At 38.8% G+C, this 24,443-nt stretch overlaps 2 protein-coding genes across 8 annotated transcripts in view; one reads left to right on the plus strand and one right to left on the minus strand.

Moving 5' to 3' along the window:
- Window positions 1-24,443, minus strand: part of LOC310917663 (uncharacterized protein) — a 133,062-nt gene that overhangs the window by 96,243 nt on the left and 12,376 nt on the right. For 2 of the 3 annotated variants that reach the window (XM_083876114.1, XM_083876115.1), the window contains exon 3: window positions 21,061-21,108. In XM_083876114.1, the coding sequence (XP_083732240.1) occupies window positions 21,061-21,108 (48 nt within the window). Of the gene's footprint in view, window positions 1-14,345; window positions 14,404-21,060; window positions 21,109-24,443 lie in introns of those variants that run through there. The other variant, XM_083876116.1, reaches the window with a different exon arrangement.
- CAP2 (cyclase associated actin cytoskeleton regulatory protein 2) overlaps window positions 1-24,443 on the plus strand; it is a 68,496-nt gene that overhangs the window by 38,110 nt on the left and 5,943 nt on the right. For all 5 annotated transcript variants that reach the window (XM_083876045.1, XM_083876046.1, XM_083876042.1 and 2 more), the window contains 6 exons: window positions 7,179-7,322; window positions 7,549-7,634; window positions 9,382-9,487; window positions 21,715-21,904; window positions 22,737-22,912; window positions 24,135-24,258. In XM_083876045.1, the coding sequence (XP_083732171.1) occupies window positions 7,179-7,322; window positions 7,549-7,634; window positions 9,382-9,487; window positions 21,715-21,904; window positions 22,737-22,912; window positions 24,135-24,258 (826 nt within the window). The remainder of the gene's footprint in view (window positions 1-7,178; window positions 7,323-7,548; window positions 7,635-9,381; window positions 9,488-21,714; window positions 21,905-22,736; window positions 22,913-24,134; window positions 24,259-24,443) is intronic.

Raw genomic sequence — 24,443 nt, forward strand, 5'->3', positions numbered from 1 at the left:
AAACTGAGCCCCACCTCACACTGCAGCTTCCTTTCAGGAAGTGGTAGAGAGCAGTAAGGTCTCTCTGAGCCTCCTTTTCTCCAGGCTAAACACCCCCAGCTGCCTAATTGTCCCCTCACAGGATTTACTCTCTAGATCCTTCACCAGCTTCATTGCTCTTCTCTGGACACACTCCAGCACCTCAATGGCTTTCTTTTAGTTAACTTCTCTAGGTATCTTTGTACCATTTCACTTTCTTCACTTCTGCCAAAACTCCTAGGTCAAAAAAAGGTGGATGCATTTGAGATTGACTTCTGTCCCAGGGGCAGTGCATACAGCAGTAAGAAGGCCCAGAGACACTTAGGGATCATGGGAATGCAGAAGGGCCAGGATCAGTGCAGCATCACCCAGTTTATACAGGATAGAGGCAGAGACTCACATCAGTGGCCAGCAGTTCATGTTCTGTGCAAGAATCAGGCGCCAGGGTCACAAAGGCTCTTTGCACTTGTGACCTCCAGTGTACCTGTATACTCTAGATCCTCATTTTACATGCTAAGCAACTCTAGGGATCTGCAAACCTTTACTGGAATTCTGCTGTTTGTAACATAATGTCTGAAAACCAGCAGAGTAGTTTTCAGTCCCTGTAGCAATGTTCATATTCAAACTGTGCCCTGGGAGACCCTACTGAGCTGAGCTGATAGGACACTCCCTCTCCCATTAAGTACCATATTCTTTATTTCTGCTAAACACAAATCCAAACTAGTGCTCTCCTTTTGCTGTGTTGCATAATTCTTTCCTGGGATTTATGCACATAACCTTCTGAAAAGGAAAGCACTCAGGGTACAGATGACTGAAAAGCAGGGCTTTTTGATTCACAGGTTAGTTAATTATTTTCTTTTTTTTCAAATTTTACTTTAGTCTAAATCAGACCACATCCAGTGATTTGTGGATTCCAAAAGTTGTGTCACTTCCAGGACTGCTCAATGAACCGGGCAGTCTTACAGTTTTTCCAAGGATGGAAACCTGCAAAATCTAATATCCCTTTCCTGGGACATGCCCCATGAAAGGTGATTGTCCTAGCAAAGATTCATGGGATCTCAGATGTTGTGAATGAAACAACTGTGGCTTAACAGAACACTATCTCCTCACTACCTGGAATACCCTGGACCCCACTGACATGGCCTACAATCACAGCAGCAGGACTGAGGAGTAGTAAATCAAAAAGTTGAAAGCAGTTCATTAGTGTAGTTGTTCTTGTTGATTAATTGTGTGATGTTGCCTGCGTGCCTAAAGCAGGAGGACCCTTTCTTGTTGAAAATACTGCCCACAGAAAGCTGTAATGGACAAGAATATAACACACAGAACATTCAAGTCCATTTAAAAACCAGCCAGTCCCAGCCAAAGGCAGTAGCTGTGATTCTACACTGCTGTAAACTGATGCATGCAGGTTGTATCAGGCCCTGGATTTCTCCACTGGCTAGAAGTGATTTGTCTTTCACATTCCTCTCCATTTGCCCTGCCTCAGAGTTTACATTTAAAAACAAACCTACAAATGACTAAAGTAGTAATTTGTCATGTAGGGTTACAGTTTGATATTCCCTGTTTTTTTCCCACAAAGGATAAAACTGCTACAGCTGATATTGGCTGTTAGATTGAGAATTTTTGTGCTATCTAAGAGGAATAAAAGCCAAATACCAATTAAGTCACTTTGGAAGCACACAAATGTGTCTAAGCTTCTGTGCTGATGAAGCTGACCAGACAGTTCTGCAGATTTGTCTCTCTGTGTCATAGTCCTGCTGCTGCCCAGCAGTGAGTTGAAGTGACAAAACCTGTACTGTTGACCAACATATCAAATACTTGTTACACTACTATGTTGAAGATTTACAGTCTAAGAAAACTAGGCCATAATAAATTAATGTCTTAGGTAGGAGGAGATGTTTGAACCCTGACAATACCAGAATACTAGAGGGACACAAATGTAGTGATCTCGGAGAAAAATCCCAATTATGGTCTCTACAGCCAGTCAGAAAATACTTGCAGAGAAAACATTGGATTAAGGTGCAGTAGGGTAAAAAAAATTGTATTTTATATATACTTAAGTAAATTGGTTATTTCTCAGCCTAATCTGAACCCTGATTCTATCCAGGCAATGAGTAAAGAGTTACAGAGAAAACAAATGCCTTTCTTAAGCTACATACATACAAAAAAAAAAAGACAAACTTAAAGTCTGCTTTACAGATTCTGAAAATACAAAAAAATGGGAAAATACAGTTAATGAAAAACTATTTCAGTTCTAGAATCACAGCTACTCATAGCAGAAATGCATCTCTCTGGTTATCTTATTCCTATAGATGCAGCGTGGGCTTCTGCTCATCAGCTTTAAACTGTCAAGGTAGGAATGTTGTGTAAGGTGTTTTTCTAGGCTCTCTTTGCAGTAATGCCCAGCACCTCTAGAGTCCATTTCTTCACATCTATTAATGTCTTCTAACATATAGTCATCTAATATATATTAATATGTGGGAAGATATTCCTGAGGGACATCTCTTTCTTCATTTACAGTAGAGGGAATCAAGTCTCAGCTGAAAGCAGATGCTTGCCTGTTAAATTGTTAGAACTGAGTGTGGTGGTTGCTATCCATGACATCTTTCATCCCTTCAAAGGATGAAATGTGGGATGGGACTGTACTAGGCAATTTGCAGAGATAATGGCTGTGTCTACATTAGTGTTTTAGCACAGTGGGACTGTATTTCTCCTTCAAATCAGCCCTTTTTACTATGTCATGTTTCACATTATAGAGCAGCTTAAGGTGCACAAAGTGGGTATCTTTCTGATGAAGTTAAGTGGAAGATACACTCCCAGGAAACATCTAAACCGCAATTTACAGCTAGTCCCAAACAGCCCCCCTTATATGTGGGCTGTGAATGTTGGGGCCTCAGCACCAGCTGTTTTGCTCTGCAGAACCTTTCCTATTAGGCTGCCCTGCTTGCCAAACACATACAAACTCCATGTTTCAAACTTGCCCCTTAAAAATACAAAGTAAGTACGATGGAGATTTTATGGAAGTATGAAGGAGAAGCTAACAGAGGCGTACACCATGGAATAAAGGTTGTACTCACGCTGTTCAGGTTGCGGCTGAGTAAAATGAAGGGGCTGTTGATCGCAAATTCTCTGAGTTTTCTTTTGCTGCTCCTATGCCAAAGGTTACCATGTCCTCATTTTGCATAACTTAAAAAGGTATTTGTTCTCTTGACCTGTTTTTTTCATGATAGGTCAGGTTGATTTAAACACTGTAATAGCAAGGTCTGAATTGTGTTGCCACTCATCAACATAAAAATCCTTCGGTAAACAATCTCACCCCTCAGAACCATGTGAGATTAGCTTAAAAATACATCAGATCCTTAAAAACTATATTTTTATTTACCTGCTGTGTTTTGTGCTTTTGTGATTCATGCTGGCAGGTTTCTGGACAACAATGGTCCTGAGAAAATATTCATTTTCCCAAATTAAAGCTGAGATTTTCAAGTAATCGCTGGCTCAAGCAGCCAAAATTTAAGCAAGCCGTTCAGTTTAGTGTGACTTTACAGGCAGATTTCAAACATCACAAACCCCAAAACTTTGGCCATCCCCCTGAACTGAGTGTCCCTGTGCCCCAGTCCTATTAAGCCTGTCATCTGGGGAATTTCTTGTGTGGGTAATGCAGATATGTAAAGAGAAGAAAGTCTGTTGGAATACTGGTTTTCCAGGCCATTTTATAAGATTGGGCTGAGACTGTTAAATAGTCTCTGAAACCAAAGCCTCAGGCAGTTCTTGTTGCATGCTGGAACTTTTTTTGAGTTTTGGCTAATCATGGCAATAGTCTTACTACTATTGGTTTTCTATTAAGATTTATTAAATATTATAAGCTGGCTAGTTGTCTAGTTATTTATATTTAAAATGACAATCTGGTTTAAATCATTGTTTTAAAAGAAATAAAGGATACTGGGAATTACTTCAGATACTTGTCAGTTGTGCCCATGTTGCATTCTTAAGCATTTCAGCAAAACTGATATTATAATAGGAATGGTGTTTATAAAGAGACTCTTAAATTTCTGTTAAACAACTGTGCTGTGTCTTAAGTGACAAGAAATTTTATCTAGCACATGCCAAAGGCATGCTGAAGATTTTTCCAACAGTTCTGATTCATCTCCTGGAATTCAGTTTTCTTCGAGATATAATAGAGACAATAATTTTATTAAGTCAGCTGTTTTAATATTCATTGCAATAAAGAGATTATTCTTCTAGAACTCTCAGCACAACTGTTTCTGCATTGTAAAGCCAAACAAGACTGACTACTGCCAGAATTAATGAGCCTTTCTATACCCATATGCCATATACACTGTAATTCATCTGCAGTTTAATCACTAACTAAAAATTTAGAACTGAGACAGAACTCAATTAAGTGATTCCTTGCAGGCTATGTCCCTGTGTCTAATCCTTACACAGAAACCTGGACTTCCACAAGCTTCCACAAACACACACATTTTGTGCAGCCATTGCAGAACAGGATGAGTGCAGAGTGAAGGGAAGGCAGACTGTGCTGCTCTGCCGGGACCTCTCACATGGAACGGAGCTGAGCAAAGCCTCAAACCCACTCTGGTGTCACTGCACTGCCAAAGGAATGGTTACTTTGAGCAACTTGCCTTAGCAATACATATTTCACCTTTAAAACTTGCACAGGTTCTGTGAAATTAAATAAATCCACTACATTTTTATAAACGTTTTTATAAATATTTAATCATTGGGTCGATTAAGTCCTGTGTTCTGAGGGACAGAAATAATCTCTGTACCACTGACAGAAGATCCTCAGAAAAAGGAGCTGAGAGCTTTTCTAGAAGGAATAGGAGGAGGTGTGGGTCACTGTGGGCCATTCAGAAAAATGCTTGACCCTAATTTTGCCTTCTTATCTATAGATATTAAAGTATTCTACAAAATAAAGCAGCTATGTTAACAGCATTTCATATCTAGGAAATCGAAGCATAGAAAGCTAACACAGCTTTCCTGAAACCTGATGACAATTTGGAGGGAGAGCTGCAAAGAGAACCCCCTTTTAAGGACTCCCACTTCTGTGCACTATCCACAGAAATGTGCTGCCTCCCAGTGCTGTCTAGATATACCAGGCATCTGTGGAACTGTATTTTTAGCCCTGATATTCTTTTTGTCTGGAACTGGGCCATGAAGATTCACAGTAAGCTAAGGACTGTAAATATCCCTCAGACTTTATGGGAGGAAAACTGGCATAAAATCAAAGCAGAACAAGCACTTTCTTAAATTTCAGTTTTGTTAACTACTGTCATACTTGAAAGATTTCCCTGAAAAATAAGAAAATACCCAACCAGCTGCAGCATGTTGTAAACAAGCAAAAATTAGAAAGGAGAATTTCTGCAGACTTTATCATGTTATGGCAACAAAGTCATATTTTAAGAACAACAAATCATGGAGGTTTCAGGGCTTTTTCAGACTTAATGACTTATGCTGGTCGTTAAGTCATCAACAAAAATTCTTTTCATTTCCCAGTAATACTATAAATATTTGTTTTCTCCCAACCCATTTTGTTGTAGAGGAAGATCACACATCCCCATGTATTGCAGATGTATAGGCCTTTCTCAAAATTACTCTACCACTGAAATGTTCAGGCTCTGTAGGTGGATCAAAATACTTCTCAAAATTCACAACCTCTTTTGACATGTTTTTGAAGTGTCTTTGACCTGTGTTGATCTATAGCAAACATGCTTATTCTAAGGTAACAAAAAATTCTCTAATACTGAGGTCTTCTGGAAGGGTGAAAATAAAAACCTTAAGATGACAGAGATGAAGCAGGACATATGTGCCCAAAGTCTTGTGTGTCATGGCAGCATTAGTCCTCATAATCATGAGGATTAGTTGTCTTCAACAAGCACATCACAAATAGTCCTGGAAAAGGTGAGAAAAAATGCTGAGTTATGCTACATCCTGTGTGATTTCCAAGTGAAGTGCCAGGGAGAATCAGAATGGGGCACTGTCTTTGGTGGGACATTGTATGGGTTTGGTGAATATACTGTTGCATTGTAGGGTTGCAAGATACAGCAGCTGTTTTGCTTGTAAACTGATGACTCCATGTCCCTCAATCTGCTGTTTTCTGAGTGGACGAATTTTTTCCAGTGAATTAGTGCTCTAAATTAGTTTTTCTGAGACACTGGACCGGTGTGATTAGCATTCACTTTGCACAGGAAAGTGCTCGGAGAGCTTCTGCATTCATTTTGCTTTTCTCTTTGCTCCAGACACTATTTCTTCCACTCAGCAGTCATTCCCATGGATACCATTTGTTTCTGGTTAACCCAGGAGAACTGCCCCAAACCATGGCTTACAGGCAGTATATTTCCCATTAAATCCTCCCTCATTACTTGCAGCCAAAACATTAAAATGTACCAATAAGGAAAGGTAAAATTGATCTTGCCTGCAGTGTATTACTTTCTCAGTCTTGTTACCAGATGATAACAGGCAACTAACAAATAGTTTGTGTTTCTTTGGAAGAACAACTCAGTTAATAACATGAAAAATTCAAGCAGCTGAAGAAGTTCCAGGGATATCAGATGAAAATCACAATCATTCTCCTAACTCTGAGCTATGGAGTCGATATGGGTCTTAATCTGGGCAGCATGTAAAAATGTTGCCAATGCTAAGAACAATTTTGCTACAACACATTATTAATACTTAATGTCTGTTCATTTTATCACTGCAACTATAGGAGGGTAATTAAGCTGTTACTGCAATGTAGAAATTTATGATGACCTTTCTTTATGGATGTTAAATCTGTAGGCAAGGAGGACAATGTTAAACCACATAGTGCTTTTGGACCACCCACTGTTGTAACAGCAGTCCTCTTCTCTTCTCTTCTCTTCTCTTCTCTTCTCTTCTCTTCTCTTCTCTTCTCTTCTCTTCTCTTCTCTTCTCTTCTCTTCTCTTCTCTTCTCTTCTCTTCTCTTCCCTCTTTTTTCTCTTTTTTCTCTTTTTTCTCTTTCTTTTTTCTTTTTCTTCTTTTTTTTTTCTCCTCCTGTCCTGTCCTGTCCTGTCCTGTCCTGTCCTGTCCTGTCCTGTCCTGTCCTCTCCTCTCCTCTCCTCTCCTCTCCTCTCCTCTCCTCTCCTCTCCCTTTCTTTTTTTTTTTTTTTTTTTTTTTTTCCAGAATGAGGTGGCAATGCTTCTCAAGCCAATATCAGAGAAGATTCAGGAAATCCAGAATTTCAGAGAAAGGAACAGAGGAAGTAAAATGTTCAACCACCTCTCAGCTGTCAGTGAGAGCATCCCAGCCCTTGGGTGGATAGCAGTGGTGAGTGACACACAGGATGATTGGGAGGGCTGTTATCAGGCTTCTGAATGGTGCAACCCAGGATAGTTCCAAATCTTGCAGAGCTCTGCAGTCTCATCTGTGTAGTTCTTCAGTCTACTACACCCAAGAACATAATAAACCTATTATGTCAGGAGAGGTGTCTGACTAATGTTTTACTTCCTTTCTCCTTCTGTGGTTTCCTGCTACCATGGGGTGATGGTCCTAGTCTCCTAAACCAGGCCCTTATGTCAAGGAGATGAATGATGCTGCTACCTTTTATACTAACAGGGTATTAAAGGACTACAAGAACAGGTATGTTGCCAAGCTCCAGTATGCACTAGCCAGAGAACAGAGCATTAACTATACCAGTAGGGTTCACAGTGCTATCATGGAAAGTGTTTTATAAACTAAAAAGCCTTTGATAAAATGTTCTTGCAGTAGTACAGTTTCCCCTCCTCACCTCTGACCTGCAGCATGCTGCAGTGAGAATGGCAGCAGCATTAGCAGTGCTGGTTTTCACTCCCTGCACATTTTAAGATTATTTTTAATTTTTCTGGCATTCCAGCATCATGGGCTTATATGCAAATGCCTGTTTACGTAGCAATGTGTGGCTAGCTGGCTGCTGTGCATCCTCCTCTTATTTGTGCTCTCAGACTATGGCTGTTCTTGCTCTTGGCTTGAAAATGTGTATTTAGGTGGTAGATGTATACAGCTTCAAATTCCATAGCTCCTAATTTGATTTTTCTCTGTACCACTTCACTGTTCTTAAAGACCACAAGGAATTTACAAAAAAAAGTTCCATGAATGATATCTGTGAACTGATGGAGAAAGAGAAAAAAAAAATCAGGTCCTTCTTAAGCCCTCTTTGAAAGTCATGTATAAATCCTTTTGACTTGGTGCTTTTTAAGGCCAGATTTTGGCTCTTGATTTTTATATCCCAGTGAAGAATGGTATTTGCTATTGAATTTTTCCTCTTTAGTGAAGAAAACTTTCAAAATTGAAACCTTTAACATGTATTTATATTTCTCATACATGTATAAATATATATGATTTGCAATATATAGTATGTTATTTTATATATATTATATATTATTCCTAAAGCCTATATATTATTCCTATTCCCAAGTTTAGCTACTGAAGGTAGTAACTGATGCTGGGGTAACTGACGATTTTTACAACATAGCATCAGTACTTAAAATGGAGAAAAAATGCCTAATGGTATAAATATATTTAGGTATTTAATTCTTCCTTTAATGAAGAATTCTTTTCATGTTTTTTACTGAATCAAACTGCAATGTCTTCCAAAGTATGGAAGGCTCTCCCTTGACTTCAGCAGGCTTTGGATTAAACCTGTTAACCCAGGTTTAGGATTAAGGATCAAATTCCAAAGGAAATAAATAGAAGGTAGACACACAAATCCTTGTAAGCCATCACTATTCACTAATTATTTGTTACAATTATGGACTTCATCTTACAAGCAGTTTCTCTCTACATATTTCCTGATTTCATTTATAGTCCCATTGGAGGACTAACAATAATGATTCTAAAGCCAACTTGTGACTTGTACCCTAAAAACTCTTGATGTATAAATGTTTTAGTCTGATGACTGTAACATGACCCAGTATTGCCCTGGCCACATTTGAATGTGGCAGCCAGGGTATCTTACAGAATCCATGGATACTGAATTTTCTAAGTTCAGCACCCTGAAACTGAGTCTGGGTACCTCCTGCACAGCTCAATGTGCCTTTAGTGCTTTTTCAGTTGACTTTGAGCCTTGCAAAGAATGGTGACACACACTTCTAGCAGGATGCACTCTCTGCTAGAGGCATCCTTTGCCCTTGTTTGTCCTCTTGAAGGATCTAGAAGCTTTCCAGTGTGGAAGCTTCAGTCTTTACAGCACTGGGCTGGTTGGCTGCCTGCTAACTGATTTGTCCATGGCTTTAAGGGAGACATTGGGTTTTACCTGCTTTAAGCAAGAGCAGCACTGCTCTCTTGTACTGTTTGTAGTACATTCACATTTAAGTACATTCACACATAAATATTGCCTCTGTTTTTACAGTGACACACGCCATGTTGATTGGGTGAAGTCATATCTGAACATCTGGTCTGAGCTTCAAGCTTATATCAAAGAACATCACACCACAGGTCTCACTTGGAGTAAAACTGTAAGTACTCTTTCTTTCTTCAAGAAGAGGCATAAAAAGCCAGTAGCCAGTTTATCTTTCCATGCAGGCCATTAGCTCACAAAAATAAATATCTAGGCCAGGAACAGAAGTCATGGTCCATGGATTTCCTAACCGAGCCAATAAATGTTTGAAATACATTGGTGAAGATGTTCAGCCCATTGTGGTTCAGGTTTGGAGGAAGAAAAAATAATTACTTGTGATTATTATAACCATAACCCTCAGCTGCAGATGGTAAAGAGAGGCAGAGAGAGTTCTCTATGCCTGTAGAAAGTGGGAACAAAGACAAAATGCAAAAAAATTAAAGGACATGTCAGACCAAAGAAAAACTGAGGGAGCATGTCATGGACAGGAGAAGGATGGTGGAAAGAATCTGACCAAAGAGAGATTTAATAACAGGAAAGACAAACACAAGGGATACATAACTTTGTTGATGTCTAACTTTTTAAAACTATCATTTTAGACACACACAAGTAACTTCTGGAAACAGAGAGAGTAATTACAACTGCCTAAATATTCATGCTCCTTATATAACCTGCTTCGGTGTATTACATCCGAAATGATAGCAATGAATATTTTTCTCTAAAAGAGGTATAAACATGAAAAATTAACTTGCTGTTGGGTGTAAATGTAGGAGTTTATGTCCACTGTCTACATTGATACAGTGTTCTATTTTACTTTAATAATGTGCTCATGTTTATTATCAGATTAGGAAAACTGCTAAAATATATTAAAAATGTAATCAGCCTACTCTTTACTGATATCATCTCCTAAACCTACCATGTACTTGCACATGCAGTCTTTCACACCAAATTTATAATTTTTAGGTGTACACAAGTACCATTATTTTTAATTGAATTAATATTCAGAGGACTAATACAAGCCAACCATTTAGTTCTCAAAACAAACAATTTTAAGAACTTGGGAACATAGGGAAGAGAAATAGAACTTTCAGATTAATGACCTTCCAATCGAAACCATTATGTGATTCTATGAAGTGTAGTTTAGCATGGAATAAGATCTGGAACACCTTTCCTGTGAAGACAGGCCAAGAGAGTTGGGATTTTTTCAGCCTGGAGAAGAAAAGGCTTCATAGAGACCTTTTTGTGACCTTGCAATATATAAAGTGGGCTTGTGAGAAAGACTGGGAAAGACATTACCAAGGCTTGTAATGATAGGACAGGGGGCAATAGTTTTAAATTGAAAGACTGAATATAAGGAAGAAATTCTTTATTGTGAGGGTGATGAGACACTGGGACAGGTTGCCCAGAGAAGCTGTTGACATCCCATCCCTGGAATGTTCAAGGCCAGGTTGGGTGGGGCTCTGATCAACATGGTCTATGAAAGGTGTCCCTGGCTATGGGAGAGGCTGGAACTGGATGATCTTCAAGGTTACTCTTCCAATCCAAACCTTTCTCTGATTCTGTAGTACCTGGAAAAGTTGCTTTCTCTCTCTCTCTCTGTGGAGGTTATAATCATGTAAGAGAATGTAGGTACTTGTGCTTGACAACAGACTGCAGCTTTCTCTTCATAGCCTTCATGAGACATTGTACAAGGCCTCTCGGTTCTCAAGTATTTGACTGCAAATTCAAACATGGGAGAGAACCATGATCTGCCTGTACATCTTAGTCTGAAGCAATGCAAAAAATGTTTGAACATAATAAATTAGAAAACTGTAATTATTGGCTACGTTGTAGGTTTCTACAGTAAAATTTTTAAATATTAAACATAATTCCTTTATTTAGTACAAAATTTCACACTTGGTACACCCTATTCTATTATGATCAGTGAATGTGAGACTTAATGATTTTTGAATTATTATTACATAAGGAAAAGGAATTGTAGTACCCTATTAGCTGAATTAGCCTGAGAATCTGGGACAAAATTTGTTCTGTTAATACAGAAAAAGAATAATCTTCACCTTTAATAGAACTTCACAGGTATGGAAATAGTGTTATAAAGTAAAGGTTTGTTACAGCCATTTGATCAAACAGGAGCAGCTCTCAGTGCTGGTGAGTACTGGCAGTCTTACTCAGAAGAGAAGCTGTTGCAGATTGTGTTTGACTGATCCTAAAACCAGCACCTTGGCCATCATGTCTTTATACTTCTCTGCCTTCAGCTGTCCAAGAAGTTGCTGAAATCTAGGTGCGACTTGTTTATTTATATTAAGCATAGTTTCCTGCCAGCAGCACTCATTCCATCATGAGTGGTGAGCTCATCACTGCATCTAAAGTACTGATTTCACTTCACTCTGGATATCACTCATATCTGGAAGTTGTCTTGGAAGTATGGTTCATTTAAATTATCCTTTATGTGATATGAGTCTGAAAGATTAAATTGCCAATTCATTTTTATGGATGTATATATATATTTAAGTTTTACTAAATGTGAGTGTAAGAAAATTAGAATCCAGTAAGTTAGCAGGTTGTTTAAATAGCTTAAACATTATTTAAATATTTCTATGAAGCTTGGTAACAAATACATTCCAGAAAGCAACGAGTTGCTCAAGTGATAATTTCATTTTTGTTATACATTTTAAAGTGAGAATGAAAGTCACAGATTCACATTGTGTGAAGTTAAGCAAAAAGGTCTGCAGAATCAGGGTCTAGACAGAAATATGATATATATAAAAGCTGTAGATATATTCCAGACACAGTTGTTAATCATTGCACACAGCAGCTTCCACTTACATGCATAAAAGAAAAAAAAAAAAGCAGTAGTTTGGCAAGGCATTAACAAACTGGAACATTTATAAAATGTAGATATTGGTGTAAAAAAGGTATTTCATTTTAGAGGGAGAGAGAAAGAGAGAAATGTCTTGGGGCATATAAGTACAGATTTTAAAGTGTGTTATACCAATAATTTACCCTTCATATCTGCAGAAGACAACAAAGCAATGCATGAAGTTTCTATAAAAAGCTCTTAAGTAGTACATTTGGATATTTCTAATGCGAGTGAAGAGTCAGGAGGAATATTAACTACTGCTTCTCTCCCAGGTGTATTCTCATTGCTTGAACTCCAGCAAAACCCCAGGGGCATAAGCCTAGATCAGAGGATTTCCTATGGTTGTGTTTCCAAAAAGAAGGGGACAGGATTTTTGAGTTGGCACTTGGCCCCCTAAGCTGTGGGCGCTGTATACTGTGGTGTGCACATTTATGTCCGTGCAGTATCCCAAAGCTGTGCCATTTCCAACCCCCCATACCCTTCCATCAAGCTGCACAGGGCAGCTGCAGCCAGCCCTGGAACAGATCAATACTGCATACAGGAAAGTGTTCCTGGCTCTGGCTGCAGGCACACAGGCAGACACTTCAGAGGAAAGAGAAAGAAATGTCTTAATAAATTAGAAGATAGACACAAAAACAGGTGCAAAGGCTTGAAATAATGTCCAAGCAGTCACTTCTGACAATAACAGTTATCTCTATTTACTTTATAAAAAGTTTGTGATAAAAACAGATGTTCATGGATTTTTGGATCTAACACAGTTCTGTCTTACTTTGGTTCTGCCAAGATGTGACAATATTTTACTTCTTAAGGGAACCCTATTGAAATGTGTGGGACTATGTGAGGAGAAAGACAAGGAAACAGTGAAGAATATAGTGTTATATTCTTAAATACACTTAGAAGGAAGTAGTGTACTTAAGGACCTTTAGACTTTTGTGCCTCTGAACCTGTTTTGCTCCTCATGTGGAGTGGTGGTACAAAACTGGATTGGACTGTAAATTGGCATCTCAAGGTGTGATGGATATGACTGGGATATTTGATGGTACTGTGCTCACAGAACAAAAGTAGGTATCCAAAGTATGTTTGTGAGCATGATTGTCCAGAGAGTAAAAAGTTCCATATATTTTCAACATAATCTGAAATAGTAATTTTCTTTGATTGATTGTGCATATGTCAGAAAATATGCTTGTCAGTGCAAGTCAGATGGATCTACAGTATTTCCTTAAAAGTGTAATTTTGTAGTTCATTACCTTGGATGCAAAGTGTCCTGCCTTCTACAGCCTGTGCTGAGTGGCCATTCACTCTACTCACTATATCTCAATTTAGCCATCTTGACAATAGGGACACTAGCAATTACCAGCCAAATGAAGATTTGTTTTAATTTGATACCAGATTTGACATTCTTAGATGTCAGTGAGTCTTTGGAAAAAGCTGTTGTTACAGTGAAATATTTTAAGTACCCAGGGTAGTATTTTATCTATGCGGTAATTGTAATTTTGCTTCCTACAGTTTTCTGTCTTTAACAAGCAATCCACAGCTGTAATAGTGACCTGTCCTTTTTCAGTTCTTTCTGACAAAGAGCAAGTGCCTTTTTTTTCCTTTTCTTTCTTTAGGGAGAGATTCTATTGAAGCATGCCTCTTTCTACCTTCCACTTCTTTTTGGTGATGCAAATAAATGAACAGCTGTAATATCAGCTCACAAGAATGCCTAATGAAAAGTTTGTTTGCTACAAGGCTTGCATGAGTAATCTGGGGGAAGTGAAACTTCTGCTCTATTTCTGCAGGTTAACCTTGCACAAGAAAACAACCAGTAATAGTAAAAGACTACTGTAGTTTTCCATATATCAAATAAGTGTTAAGACACAAATCTTGCTCAAAGATAATTGCCTTGAATGTTTCAGTTGCAGATGGATCTGTACTTAACTTTTTGTTCCTTGTTCCTAAACAGTAATTTAGGATAGATTTTACCAGCAGGTTTATTTACAAACAGGAACTAGCAGTGAATTTCATTATGGTATTTAGTTTCTAATACAGAATTTCACTCAAATGATGAGTGAAATCCTCTCCCCCATTACAAATCAAAACAACTTAGGATGAAGTCTGCACATCTTTAAAAGCAGTTGAGATTTATTTGAATCTTGTTTCCATTGAAGCCAGTATGTTCAAGTATTTTTTCCCTGAAATAGCATTTTAAAAAACATTTATTACTCCTTAGACAGTACTCTAAAAACATTCTTTAAAAGCTGAAATTCTCCACAAGCTCCACACCAAGAAGTACCATCATAATTCCTGCATTAGCCTTGTTGAGTGCAATTATCCTAGTCTCAGTGCAGACTTGGGCATTTTATTCTAGTCTAAAATAATTACCTCCAGACATTTTCTTATAAAATGGCCCTGCCTCTCTCCTGTTCTATCAAAACATTTTCCTGTAATACATCATCTCTGTGCATATTGATGTGAACAAGCTGCAAAATACCAACTTCTGCAGGCAAAAGCCTCCTATTATCTGTCCAGTATCTCTTCTGTGCTGTGTTTAGTTTGACCTACTTATCAAGCAGCCATCGTCTGAGCCACTTCACTAAAGCTAAAGGTCAAATCTGTAGTGCCAAATTCCAGCTGCAGCCACGACTGCAATCCCAGAGGCCTTATTCAGATAGAAGTAAGGGCAGCAGAGATATACCAATTTAAATGCCTGTATCTTGGATAAGATGTAGACATTTCCACAGTGCTCAGTTTTTCTCAGTGATAGCCTTTTCTCTCCTTTTTTGTATACCTTCCATTCCTTTCTCTACCCTTCCCCTTCCCTATTCCCTTACATTTTTTTTGTTGAAAAGAATTGCATCCTTTAGTTGCAAGTGTTTCTTTCTCAGAGAATAGGCAGCATTCTGGTTTTTGGTACAGGATTGATTGAAAAACTGGCTATCCTGGCACCTCTACAATAATTGCCTCTTTGGTGGAGACTGCCCCAATCACATCCCTGTCACTTTGAAAGAAAGTGTTTTTACTCTCTTATTCCAACAGTGGCTGAAAATATTTGTCTTTACTGGATATCAATTGTATTCTCTTAAGTTTGACCAAGCACCATTCAGGCATATTAAGGGGCGAAGCATGCAGCTTAGTTCCAGTGGAAAAGGGAAAGGAAATACAAAATTGAAAGTATGCAAAATAGAGAGAAAAGGAAAGGTACATCTATTAAAACTTCACTATCTTGCTAAAGGGATTTTAGCAATATAGTAAATTTTTCTATAATTTTTCTATAAATTTTCTATAATTTTTCTTTCAACAATTTTTCCTATAGGTAAAAGATGGTTGAATCTGCCTGTTGGAACACATTAGTTGTTGGCAATTACATTCTCATACAGTTCTCAAATTATTTAGAAGACCATGGCTGTATAAAACATTTCTGGTTGAGTAACTCTGAAGATGCAAGCATCATTTTAAATCCTGAAAAGGTGATGAACAGCAAAAGTATATTACAGGGGACTGCAAAGCTGGAAAACTCTACAGATAAATAATTCTGCTGAGACTCAGTAACAAGAAAAGAACCTAGCCTGGTTTTTGTTGCTTTGTGTTTTAATGGACAAAGATTACAGGCCCTGTAAATCAGCTGTTTCATCCAGTAAATTGCAGTTCTCTGGGCAGCATAACTCCTTGCAGACAGGTGGCTTAAATAGGGTAGGTAATAGAACTGTTGTGCTAAGCTACTTTTACACAAAAAACACCTTAACAAGAGCTCTGTGCCCCCTGAGTCACAGTCCACCTGTTCCCAGAGGTTGATATGTGATATTTTGAGCTTCACAATTCTTGTCTTTGGCTGTGCATATGTATAGAAAGAACAATACACAATGCTGTAATAATTTTAGGTGTGAAACTAGGATTACTATAAAGGGGGAGAAGACAGGGACATCCTTCCTTTTTTTTTTTCTTTTTTTCTTTTTTTTTTCTTTTTTTCAGGAGAATGTGTTTCCCATTAAGATTACTGTTTGTCTGCCGCCAAGAAAAGAAGGCTTTTCAACAAATTAAAGGAGGGATTTCATGACCTCTTTCTAAGCCACCTGTTGCTTCAGCTGCAAATAGATACTTACCTTTTAATAGGAATGACTAACAAAATAGGTACTATATATCATACACATGCATATATCATTTATTTATATGCATTATATAGATGCTTATAATCTTCTGGCTCAGAGTAAAAATCAACCATTGCAGCTACAAGAAATGCATTGTTCAGATGCTCCACAGCAGGTTCCCAGCACAAGAACTTTGTTCCCCTGGGTTTCTGTGCTGCACTGTGTCAGCCAAAAGCTGGATAAACACAGAGGAGCGTTGTGGGTGTTTGTACAGGGTCTGGCACATAAGCCCCTCATATCCCCAGAGATAGGAGCCTCTGACTGCGGCTCCTTGCTGCTGCAGTATGACAGATATAGTAACAGTGACATGGAAGGCTAACCCAGGGAGCTGTTCAGCAAGAATAGCTCAGGAAATAGTAACATCTGCGATAAGACAGAAAAAGAAATTCTTACTGTCTCTCGGTAGCTGGGCTCAGACCTGAAGACAGGTCAAGCTGCATATGGCCACCAAAAATTAGTGACAGTATGGCATCCAGAGCACTTGGGTTATATATGAACAGCATTTTATTTCTCTAATAGGATTGGCTTTGTCCTGTGCTCTGGGAGAAGGAAGCCTTTAGAGAAATGTGTTTAACAAGGCCCAGCTTCTCAAAAGCAAGTGGCTTCACTCAGCTCTGCTGTAATTTCAAGGGAATTACATGAGAATTTCAACCAGGCAGCTATTTCAACATAAACAATCATTTCTTTTTTCCAGCGAGCCAGTTAGGTGAGAAAACAAAGTGTACCTCACCCTCCTGCCAGTTGAACAAGATAAAGGTAGAAATATAACATACTTTGAGGCTGTACCACAATCCTGCAAACCTTTGCACAGTGACATTTGTCAGATCCAGCACTGTGAGCAGCATCAGACACTGTCGCTAAAGAAAGCTCCTCTGCCACAGTCAATGGGAGGCCCTTGGGCCTCTCTGCAAATGGCTTGGGGCTATCCAGCAAGGACCAAACCCTGACCCATTCCTGTCACCCCATTTAGAGCATGATTGGAAGCTGAAGACAGCTTTTTTCCCTGAGAGGAAATTTCTGGAATGTTTTATCTCCTACAGAGCTCTTAGTACATGGTCACAGGGCCTGCATCTCCTGTTCCTGATAGGATCTTACTCTGAGAATTACATTTTCCTCCATTTCAAAAAGCTCCAGGAGCACGGTTCAAAGCACATCAAGTTCACTATGATGCAAAGCTACCAGGTTAAAAGTTATGGCTTCCTTTTGTGTTGCATTTTCACAAAGTAAGGATGACTCTATCTGTTCCCCTGATAATCCTCACTAGGGGCATATTTGTAGATGATGGAAAAACGACCATAGGAACATGTTAAAGGGAGCAGTCAGCTATCAGTATAACGTGACTTGGTGTCTACAGACACCACAGCATTGAGAACAGCAGCTGTTGCCGAGGCAAACAGCTGAAATAAAAGAGGAAGAAAGGCAGCTTGCAAACAACCGCCTTCACTGGTCCAAATGGCTCCTAATACTTTTTATGTAAAGACACACTGTTGTTAACATCTGCGTGAAGTTAATCTGAAGAGTTGTTTGCAAATAGCAAAGCTGCTAAGCACCTGCTGCTTTAGGATAGATGAACTTTTGTGGGCATGTAACATGCTATTTTATTCCCGGCACCTCTCACAAACACCACCCTATACAGAACAGAAATGAATGGACTTTGTGAAGGGCACTTTTGTTGAAATTGGATAGGACTAAACACAAGTATTACCAGATACCAGAACAGTTTAAGAGCCTGGTTCAGAAATAGTCTAGAGCCTGAGTGTGTAAGTTGTCTTAGAGGAGCAACTAAGGAAAGCAAAGTAATTGCTGGTGACTGAGGTTGGTAACTTACAGGCTCATTCACTAATAGATGTCAAAATTAATTTTTAAAAAAGTTTCTGGAACTACTTCACTTGGCTGATTTTTAAGTTGCCCTTTATATCAGTATGTCTGAGTGCAGCTCAGGTCCCATGTTCCTGGCATGCAGGGAATGCAAGAAGTGAAATGTGTATTCTGCATTTCCAGTTCACTTTTGCTCTTTCTACACCCTTTTGAGAGTTTCCCTGAGCCACTCTCGCACAAAAAAAAATTGAATGTTTGTTTGATTTCAGTTAGGTACATCAAAATGGCAAAGAAAAGAAGGCTGTAGCCAGAGTTAGACTGTACTGTTCTTCCCAGCAGGTGTGTGCACCCTCTCATTAGTGAGACATTCCATACCACTTTATTTCAATGGGGTTGTCCCACTGGAGGAATCTGTGCTGTAAGATGGGAGATCTACAGTGGAGCAGTTCAGAGACCTTTTTCCTCTGTGATTTGTCCTTGAATTTTGCCTGGCCTAATTTATGATTGAAATTGTTTGCAGTTTCCAGAATGGCCCTAGATGTTGAAAATAGCTTACTACAATATCAGTTACCTTGTGTAGCTGTAACTCAGGTCCTAAACTAGACAAAATTTGCCACGCAAGAGAAAAGCTAACAACCAAGGTTCAGTCTGTCTTTTATTTCTGTGACTGCGCGAAATTAAGAGGAAAAGTGTGTAGGGTGATAGAACCTCATGTGTCTTTACCTTGTGACAGCTTCTATGTTTTTAATTAGATCTACCTCAAAATCTTTTGTGCTCAGTGGAGATAACCACTGACTTTGGTGGAGGGACCAGGCTTGCAAAGAAAAGAAGAGACAGATGGGCAGCATGAGTACAATGGATACATTTTTTTTCTTACTCCTGAAACCCACTGAAAGGACTAGAATGTCTTAGCTGCTCAGGTCAAGAATTAAGATTTTTGACTAGACTTGTTTTTTCAACAGTACTGCTCTATAAGGAAGAAAAAGCTCCTAGTTTCCCAGATCCTTTCCTACATCTTCTGTTTCTTGAAAATAAATATGACAACAATCTCCAGTCATACAAAACCATGTCCAAACTTAACTGATGTGTTTAAAATCCTTCCTTTTATCTGTACTTTGACAAGGTAGGTCTTTCAGAGTTCTGGGACAGAGATGACCCACTTCCACAGATAAACCCCTGTAAGTTTTACTTCCATCTCATTACATGGATATTCCCATGCTGTAGTTGCCATTGCTTTTGATGCACTACTCAGCAGCATTATTTTAGCCCAGAGTGTTCTGCATTGATCTGTCATGGCCTTGAGTTTGACACTTAAAGCAAAGAGACTGCCAGAGTGACCTACCACTCTGTGTTACATGCAGAATACTCAGATAGCTCCCAGAATTTTTTTCTCTAATGCATCTTTGCATCTTTAGAACTATTTACATGGTGTTAATTCTAAATGTTAATTCTAAATTCTAAACTTACACAAGTTTCTAGAAAATCACAGCACTGTATCGTTAGGCAGGTGGAAGCAGTAGGTATTTTTGAGAAATCAGATGTCAGTCTGGAATTTGGCAAGTGGATTTTCATCTCAGACTAAAAGTTATTAGCCACTACTGCTATTTAATTGCCTTTCATAAAGCATACATAATTCATAACTGCATGTTCACACTGTGAATGGTGAGTGCCATTTCTGAGTATCTGAGTGTTTTAAAAAGCCCTGCAAATGCAATGTTCATAATTCTGGATAACCAGGGCATAGTGGATTCAGTTGCTATGGTTGCAGGCAACAGAAGGGGAGGATCTGTACTGCACCTCAGGCAGCAATAACTGATTGTACCACTAAATCCCCTTACATTGTTTTTTTAAAAAATTACAATAATTTACAGTTCTGCTGACTCTGCTGCAGGTAACTTCACTGACATTAGCAGAGACAGGGAACAGGCACTATAAATTGAGGGCCCACTGAAGAAGTTATCCCCAGCCTAAAACACTGAGCTATAACAAGGAAGTATGTAAGCAGAAGCTCTGGGTTAAATATATCCATGCAACAATGGAATGTCTCTAAAAGCAGTTGACTTTAGTCCCAGCATATCTTGATAATAAATGATAATTGGTTCCAAAAGGAGAATCTTCTCATTTGTTTACATTTGATCAAAAAGATTTAATAACAAGAAGAGAGCTTACTCCCTTAAGAGATCTTAGACTTTTATTTTGTTTTTAAAGTATATCTGAAGAGTAAGTAAAAAAGGAGCATGTGGACCTCAGTCCTTTTGCTGTTATCAGTTTGGGATTACAGGCCAGAACAAGTTTTACTTTTTAAAAAATAGCTGTAGTTTTCACTCCTGTGAGATTCATGAATCAGGTCAACACTTTGCTGTTTCAGTTTAGTGGAAAGCAGAAAGAGTAGTACCATAAATGGTTAAAAATATCCTCAGAGGCCAGCTAAGCAATATCTGTTTCCAGGATAGATTACCAGGGGCACACTAACAACCTGTATCTCTTAACAAAGGCAGCCAGTTAGAGGAGCTGTGACTCCCTAAGTCACTGTAATTTTCCCATTTTATCTGCCCACCTGTTAAGACTTGCTGCTGCAAGGCTCAGTATCTCTGTACCAAGCTGAACTCATCAGAATCGATCTAATTTTCTCAATAGTTCTTTTAAAAGTTCCTTCTGTGCTGCAGAGAGGTAGGATCAGAGTGACACTCAGTGGCAGGATAGTAAAAGTGATTCTCAGATTCTCTTTAACATCTATTACTAGGATGTTAGGGCATTCTTCTAAAATTTTAGTTGGCTAATTATTAGTATTTTCTGTCTGTTTGATAATATTCTATGTAAGCATTGTAATTCAGACCTAAATACATGCTTTTGATTATGCAAACTGAAAGAAATATTGTTACTTACTTTGCCAAGGCCCCCTTCACTCAACTTGTGTGCTGTGATCCCCTGCAACTGAAAAAAAAAAAAAAAAAAGGAAAAAAGAATTTAAGAAATGGAACTAAAAACTCAAAAATTGAATTTCAAAGTCGAGTTAATTGAATCACCATAGTTTTACATTCTGTGATATTTGAATCTTTACAGATAAATCGAACAGTTCAAAGAATAGCATTTTACATCTTGCATCCAATTTATCATGTTCCCTATGATGTATAACTGACAGTTCATGACCCTCTCAGTTATATGTATTGTACCAAAACATTTTCTTTATCTGGAAAAAAAAAAGACATTTTCCTTTTTATGTAAGTAAGCACTGGAATAAATTATGGAATAGTTACTGTTGATAGCCCTTACAAGTGTTTGAGACAAATATTTCAGGTGGAGTAGCTCTGCAGTAAGGGTAGAGTATGGCCTGTCAGTCTTTCTAGCTGTGCTTGCTCAGGTGCAGGGAAGGATTCATAGGATTATATTCGATTATGGAGCCAGAAATTCTCCTGAGCCTGGGGCTTTCTAGAGTCACCCGAACTCACAGCATTCAAGGATGTTAATAGATAAGAACTATTGTGATACAATGTTCCTTGAAACACTGTGTATAAAATAATTTCCCTCTGTCTCAAACAGGGTCCTGTAGCATCCCCCATGTCCATGCGGTCTGTTCTAACCAGCGGCTCCTGCCTTTCCCCGCCGCCTCCGCCCCCGCCGCCCCCGGGACCGCCGCCGATCTTGGATACGGAAACCGCGAAGGATGAAGGAACCGCGTCTCGCTCCGCGCTCTTCGCTCAGCTCAACCAGGGAGAGGCGATCACCAAAGGTCAGGAGAAAAGAAACTGTGCTCCAGGAGTCAAACTGCATCAAGAACTTTTACATGTATTAACCCAACTTTCACAGCATTTTTAAGTTACATTCGAGCAGCTCAGATCCTTCTGAGGCTTGCGATGGTCCGATGGAGAAGTCTGCATACCAAAACCTCCTTTAGAAGCCACAGCACCCAAATAAGTTCAGTATGCCTGACATTCACACCATTTGGAGGTATCCTTGTAATTTTAAGGCAGCCAATGGATATCTTCAGCCCTCAGTAGCTGGTCAATCTCTTAAGTTGCAATTGCAATAAGGTTTTATCCCTCTTTCTGACTCACATTGAGTGTACAAACCTGTGTCAAAATGTCTTGCATGTCAAGTGAAATAAAGTTTTTTGTATTAATATTGGACAGTTGTAATTTAAATGTATGTCTGTGAATTTAAATACATATGATTGATATATTTGCATTTAATACTGCAGGGATAGATCAAATATTGTCATATATTAGAAAAAGAAACTCTGTTTTATGGATGGAAAAACATGGTACAACAAACTCTCAGAGCTTGCTACAGGCAGAGAGGGACCTGGAAGACATTGTGGGATTTTCTGTTGAAGATACTAAGAGCCCATCCAGAGTAAGAGAGGTTTTACTTGATCTGCTAAAAGTATGTCAGTTACACTTTAGGTAGTTACCCAGGTAAACCTTGAGGAAATAAAAAAATGTAATTTCAGAGAATAACATAACACAATTACAAACCAACTTTTCATGCTTCAATATGAGCACTTTTAGGATTGGAAAACAGACTCTCTTTCACAAGCACCCTTTTTCTTTTGTATATTTTAGGGCTTCGACATGTCTCTGATGACCAGAAGACTCACAAGAACCCCAGCCTGCGTGCCCAAGGTCCACCTGTTCGTTCTCCAACAAAAAGCCATACTCCAAGTCCTACCTCTCCCAAGAATTCCCCACAGCAGAACCATGCCCCTGTCTTGGAGCTAGAGGGAAAGAAGTGGAGAGTGGTGAGTTCCAGTCACACCCCTGAATTGCACCTTGCACATTGCAAACCAGGAGGAGCCCTGACACATCCCTTCTGTCTTTAACCTGCAACAAAACAAAGTTGCAACTAAAATGGGCTGAGTCCTTCATTTCTCTGCATTGCTGCAGTTCAACTTTTACTATTGTGTAGGATCTTAATTAATTTGTTTCTGAGAACTGCTTATTAATTCATCTCACTGGAGAATGTCAGAACCAGCATATAAATTCCTTGCAAAATCAGACAATGCTTCAGAAACAAGTCCAGTAGAGAACACCAATTAAAATCCCTTTTTGCAGGCCATTCCTGTGAATGAGAGAGAACAGTCATCACAGACCACTCTCTCCAGTTTCCCCAACCAATGGAATTACACATTTATTTTTCATTTCCCATTCCATGCAAGCATGTCTTCCTTGCTTAAAAGTAGAGCAGTGTTTTCCTTTTGCCCAATCTACAGATGGAAGAAGATTTGTTTAAAGTTTGGGTGTTAAATTATGTAGGCATCTACCAAAGAATCTGTGAATGAAAATTGATGTGACTGTGTTGGTTAAGAGAGAGCAGAAAGCATATGCAGTTTAGTCATGCAGAAGGTTATATACACAGTGTATATTACAGTGGAGTCCAGTTTGCATAAGGTGCAGTCACCGTTTGCCAGTGTTATGTTGCCTTATTTTTCTACTACTTGGAACTTACCTTGTGGATCCCTAGCTTTTCCTGGACATCCATGGAGTGTAATTGTTCTTTTGAGCCTAATGAAAGGAAGTTTCTTCACCTATTACTCCCTTATTGTATATGGTAATGCCTGTATGTGTTCACAATATGCTGTATCAAACATTACTTAACACTTGGGGAAGGAAAGCTCGCCCTGTTCTTCAGTCTGAATCAGATGGGAGCCAAACAGCAGTTTTGTGAGTGCCTTTTTAAATTGTTGTGAGCATAACATTTTCACTGCAAAATTAATGGATGTTATCACTGTCTGTGCTAACTTCAGCTCTGCAGCTCTGAAAGATACAGTGTCATCTAAAGGTCAGTTAGGTGAGGTATTTGGTCTCCACACAGATTAGGATTTTAAGCCACAGGAAGGATATTGCTCTGTTGTAACTGAAGATGCAGTGACTCGAGGATAAATTGTACTAAACTCTATCTGACTGTTAGCTAAAGACTGTTGGTTAAAGACAACCAATTAAATAAACTTTCTTTTGAAACAGGAATATCAAGAGGATAAGAATGACCTGGTCATAAACAACACTGAACTCAAGCAAGTGGCCTACATTTTTAAGTGTAACAAATCTACACTTCAAATAAAAGGAAAAATCAACTCAATTACTATTGGTGAGTGGGTAGCTCAGCTGGGCTTTAAGTGACAATCTCGAAAGAACTGACTTATGTGATTAATAATGCATCTGAATTATTCCATTCACTTTAATGATTGATCACGAGAATGAAGTCACTCAGCTGTGCAGTGCAGGGCTGGGAATTCTTGTAGTTAATGTAGCAGGTGTGCATGTATTTGCTTT

Source organism: Zosterops lateralis (genome assembly GCF_965231275.1).
Source record: "Zosterops lateralis genome assembly, chromosome: 1".
In the NCBI taxonomy this organism is placed as follows: Eukaryota; Metazoa; Chordata; class Aves; order Passeriformes; family Zosteropidae; genus Zosterops; species Zosterops lateralis.